Raw genomic sequence first — 4,848 nt, 5'->3', positions numbered from 1 at the left:
CCAACTTGTCAGAATTCCCTAACGCATCATGCAATATACTAATGTACGTCCGCCATGGAAGAATTACGCACATAATCCTTTGCACATGGACAATATAATAGCCTCATGATGAGCACACCAATGGGACATGTGCAGGAGGCAGCTGTATTTCCACATGGAGGGACGCCCCGGAAAATGGGGTACGCCCATTCTCTTTGGACCAAAAGAAAAGGGATTCATGGAGAAGGTGAAGCATGGCATGCTGCAGCCATTGCAATTGTAGCTCCAGGCGAGCCAACGTGGCCATGTCCACCAAGTGGATGAGTCAATTAATGGCCCTTAGCAAGAGCCCATCACTAACACCGGCCAATCGAGGCGCAGATAGCAGGGTGACGCCCTTGTTGAAGGCAAAAAAGATATCTTGAAGAAGCTGAAGCTGACCACCCAAAGGCTCAGAGTCTTAGTCCTAATGATTGTTTACATGCAGGTCTGATATTGATGACCTCATGAGCACAATTTGCATTGCCAAATGTCAAGAACATCAACATGGGTAAGAAAAAGAAGGAGAGCTGCTCTAGGGTCGTGTGCTGGAGGTCAACAACTTTTACCTACTGGAATGTATTAGGTTTCCAACACCATCTCCATGGGTTGTTTGATAGAGTAGCCCTCCATGTTATATTCAAAGGACAGGGGGATACACTAGTACACCTTAACAAAAATCCAGATACAACACAAAAGACCCTGACTCGCATGGACCGAGGCACATCATTACGATGAGAAAGCGGCAAGTTGAGGATGTGGGGAGAAAGGGATCAGGGTAGTAATTGAATGAAAAGCGTTGGGAGGCAGCACAGCAGGTGATAAATGGAGTATTAGAAACATTGCCATCGTCATTACCAACAAGCGTGAAGAAACAAGAACACGTTGGACCAAGCAAGGTAGGGAAGGGAGAGCAGGAGTTCCTTGGAGTCGAGAGTCCATAGTTGCTAGTGGGGATTGGCAGAGAGAGCGAAGCAGGTGGACTTTATGGTGCCGAATGACTGGACCCCCTGCATTGAGTTAGACAAAATCAAGAGCGTATACCAAGAGCACTTCCATGGCAGCGGCTAGTACGATGGGTGATATTGAGTGATGTGGAAGTTGCCCATGTTCGGCTACCAAGATGCCTTCGCGGTGCTGCGTAAAATTGCGGAGTGTGCCAAGGAGTACCCCGAAGCCTTCATCTGCGTGGTGGGCTTTGACACCAAGAGGCAGGTGCAGGTCTCCGCCTTCCTTGTCCAGAAGCCCTAATCTGTCTATAAATCAATGATTTATCCTTGGAGACAATGACAATGTGTTCAAGGAGACCTTGTGTTGTATTCTTCACCGTGCCGCCAATCATTCTAATCATGTAGATATTTTTGGGGAAAAAAAAGAGAGAGTACAGCTTCCACACAAGCATGGCGCTCACTGGGCTACCGTTGGAGATGGCGAGCGGGTTGGCACTCTTGGGGGCACAAAGGGTAGTGGGACTCAGGGCGCCGGAGAAGCTCTTGGAAAGGCTCTCTGCTGGGGCAACAACAAGGGAGCAACAACTGCCAAAGAAGCCACAGAGCTCGCCATTACTGGTCTAGAGATTTTCTGAAATTTGAGGGGTATTTCGAAAATTTCTTCAAATTAGAGGGTATTTTGGTAATTTTCCCTTTTAAAAAAAACTCTCTAAAAGAGCGCGCGCCGGCGTGCGCTCTTTCATAGAGTTTTTTTTTTAAACCGCAACACGTGCATGCTGGCATGAACGCTTGTAGGTTGCAGCTATGGCAGATCTGCAGCAGTCTGGGCTGCCCGTATGTGTGTGTGTGTGTGTGTGTGTGTGTGTGTGTGTGTGTGTGTGTGTGTGTGTGTGTGTGTGTGAGAGAGAGAGAGAGAGAGAGAGATATTAGATAGATAGATAGATTATATTATCGTCCACGGAGGTCATATATGACCTATGGGACCAAAAAAGAACAAAACATTACAATGGATAGGGTTGTCATATACAACTCAGTTAAGGACTGAGGGTCCAACGGGGGATAAACAAGAAAAGAGAACAAGAAAAAACCTAAGAGGGAGCAAGTGGGAGGGAGGCTGGTTTAGGAGTTCGAAACTCCTGGATAATGGCTTTACCTCCTCGGTACACTGCCCATTTTCCTGCTTCGCGTACCTTTTGAAGTTCTACTTTTTTTTGTTTGTGTTGAGCGGGTGTAAGATCTTCCGCAAACCAAAATTTAGTGTCTTGGAGAAGCCTTGATTGTTGAAGGAGTCTGATTCGATCCGATTTAGTCTTGAGAGTGAGGATGGCATGGTTGGTTCGATACTCGTGTGTAACTACGGTGATTGCCTCTTCATCCCATTGTATCATGGGGAGTGCCGCTTGAATTAGAGGAAGTGCCTTACCAAATTCGATGTCCCCCTCCCCTTTCCAGCAGCTTGGAAGCCCACCGATGCGGACATTGAGGGCGATGTCATCTTGCCTTTGTCGTTCGCGTAGCGTAGAAGCCACACGGGATTCAACTTTGTTAGAGATGACCTCTTGCACGTGATTCTTGACAGCCTTTGTGAGGGTGGTTTCTACATCTACCTTCGTTTTCTTGAGCTTGGCTTCCATCTGCTCGATCTCTTCTTTCTTGTCTTTCTCCATTGTGGTGAGCCGAAGCTCAATGGCAACAATTCTCTGTTTCAGCTCGTCGTTCTCCTTGCGGAGCCTTTCAACTTCATTTTGGAGGCGGATAGTGTTGTCTAGCTTTGGGGGCGTTGCCACAACCCCGGCGAAGGTAAGTTTGTTGCGGGACGAAGCCCTAGTAGCCATGCTCATGTGATTGTGGCTTCTTGTGGTCTGACTCTGGTTGATGTTAGAGCTCGAGGCTTTTGAGGCCAGCAGAGCCAGTCAATGTTGAAAAATCGAATCGGTGGCAGGCAAAGCTTCCCTCGCAAAAGACTACCCCTGTGATGCCAGTCGACGCGGCAATGGTGCAGACAGTCGACGCGGCAACGGCAATGGTGCACAGAGAGAGAGAGAGAGAGAGAGAGAGAGAGAGAGAGAGAGAGAGAGAGAGACCCGCAGGTCCTCGCAGAGTATGGGAGAGCGGAGCTTGCTGTACTGCAGACGGGAGGCGAGCTCGTGAGCTTAACGCCCCTCCACAGGCCGCCCTTAATCCTGGGAGGGACACACAAAGAGAGAGAGAGAGAGAGAGAGGGAGAGAGAGTGTGTGTGTTGTCGTGAGAACATTGGAGTTTCAACGCAGCTTCGTCGAGGGAGTGACCTGGGCGTGGGGGCCTTGATGAGGTAAAGTGAAGGCTTGTCGGTACGGCAGGAAGCTCAGAACGCCTTGTAGCATCTCGAATTCACAAGTTTACCTTGTCAAAAATTAGTTGCAAAGGCTCATGATGGATCATGATCTGTGGATTACCCCCACTGCACTTGGCCAAGCACCAACCCAAGGGCTACAACTGGAGGGAAACCAAACTCCAACAACATAGTGCCCGACCCTGTTGCTTGAAGCAGTAAGCCAAGCACCGTAAGCAAAACACGCCGCTTATGGCCAAAAGCTTCCCACCAGCAGTAGACGGGCCCTTGCCCCACGTACTTGTGCACACACCCACTTTACCCTGCTCGCCCACTCGCATCGCCATCACTAACCCTTATAATGAATCTTTGGATCTCCCCCTAGTTACCTTGTCAGAAATACGATCGTTAACTTACTGAGCTGCTGGGTAACAATAACAAGCATTTGCATGTTTTCTTCAATGTGCGTCAGATATTCAAATGACTCTCTTATTTCCTTCTATCATCGAGAAAATAGATACCATTCCGTTGATTGCAAATTGCCCTAGGTTCATTCACTAATTAATATAGGTTTCCTGGTTGTTGTGATCATCAATGAATCATTTTTAATGGTTGTTGTGATCATTAATGGTTCGTAGGGTATCTTTAAGGGGTTCATTGTTGCGCAAAAGCGTGCCTAAATGAAGTCTAGTTTGTTTTGTTCATTCAAATTCTTTGTGATTGCTCCCGCCAGTCTTTAATGTGTGAATGTCTCATTTTTCTATTTGCACTTCCTGCCTCAATTCATTTGCAGGAGATATAGATGGAGCCAGCCTCAGTTTCCTCCTATAGTGGTGATGGAAACGGCTTCTACACAGCCTTTGACATGTTATCAAACCAAGCAAGGCTCGTGAATGGTCAATCTATGCACAAAGACTCCGCAGTTTTGCAGCTGCTTGGGATGACTTTGCCCATGGTAGTGAGACCATCATTTCGCATTGAAGTAGTGGAGTTATCACTCCACCCATGGAAGCTGTATTTGCGGACGTCGAGTTTGTAGATGCTGAAAGCCATTCATCCTCTCTGTGGGGGATGTGCCCGCATTTTGAAGGTGCCCCCTCCCTTCATTCCCGCATGAACTTGGTACCAATTTGCAGAGATCCGCACCGCTCTTCCTTTGCACGCCGTTGTAGGGTCATATACAATGGCACAAAATCATTTATGGATGCGAGATTTTGAAGATGCAGTCAGGCTAGCATCCCACATTGCAGAGCGCAACTCTGCAGCCCCCGTTGGTAGTGGGTCCTGTGCTGCTGACAATTCTCGCCTCGTTTCTACCACCAGACGGAAGTTCACCATGCTTGGTAGCTGCCTTGATAGCCTTCAGTCCCTCCTGAGAAATCCTTCCCTCACCAAATCTTTGAATGAAAAGGACTTGAGAAAACGACAAGACATGGTTCTGAGTCTTCATTCCAGGATGAATCAGATGTCAAAGCCTAAATTCCTCCCGAGCTTCTAACAGGAGTAATCTATTCGGTCAGGATGGGAGGGGGGAACCTAAGGAGAACAACAGGCCTAGATAACTCTAG

The 4,848-nt window shown here is 47.9% G+C and overlaps 1 protein-coding gene across 1 annotated transcript; it reads right to left on the bottom strand.

The window, feature by feature from the left end:
• Positions 1–1,921: 1,921 nt before the first annotated feature.
• Positions 1,922–3,553, bottom strand: LOC147435477 (uncharacterized). The gene has a single exon (XM_086487965.1). The coding sequence runs from the start codon at positions 2,807–2,809 to the stop codon at positions 2,057–2,059; it is 753 nt and encodes a 250-aa protein (XP_086344091.1). The 5' UTR covers positions 2,810–3,553; the 3' UTR covers positions 1,922–2,056.
• Between the last annotated feature and the right edge of the window lie 1,295 nt (positions 3,554–4,848).

Source organism: Adiantum capillus-veneris, chromosome 18 (genome assembly GCF_014529385.1).
Source record: "Adiantum capillus-veneris isolate H3 chromosome 18, ASM1452938v2, whole genome shotgun sequence".
NCBI lineage: Eukaryota > Viridiplantae > Streptophyta > Polypodiopsida > Polypodiales > Pteridaceae > Adiantum > Adiantum capillus-veneris.
The sequence above is the reverse complement of the archived record's forward strand: the minus strand, read 5'-3'. Positions and strand labels throughout refer to the sequence as shown.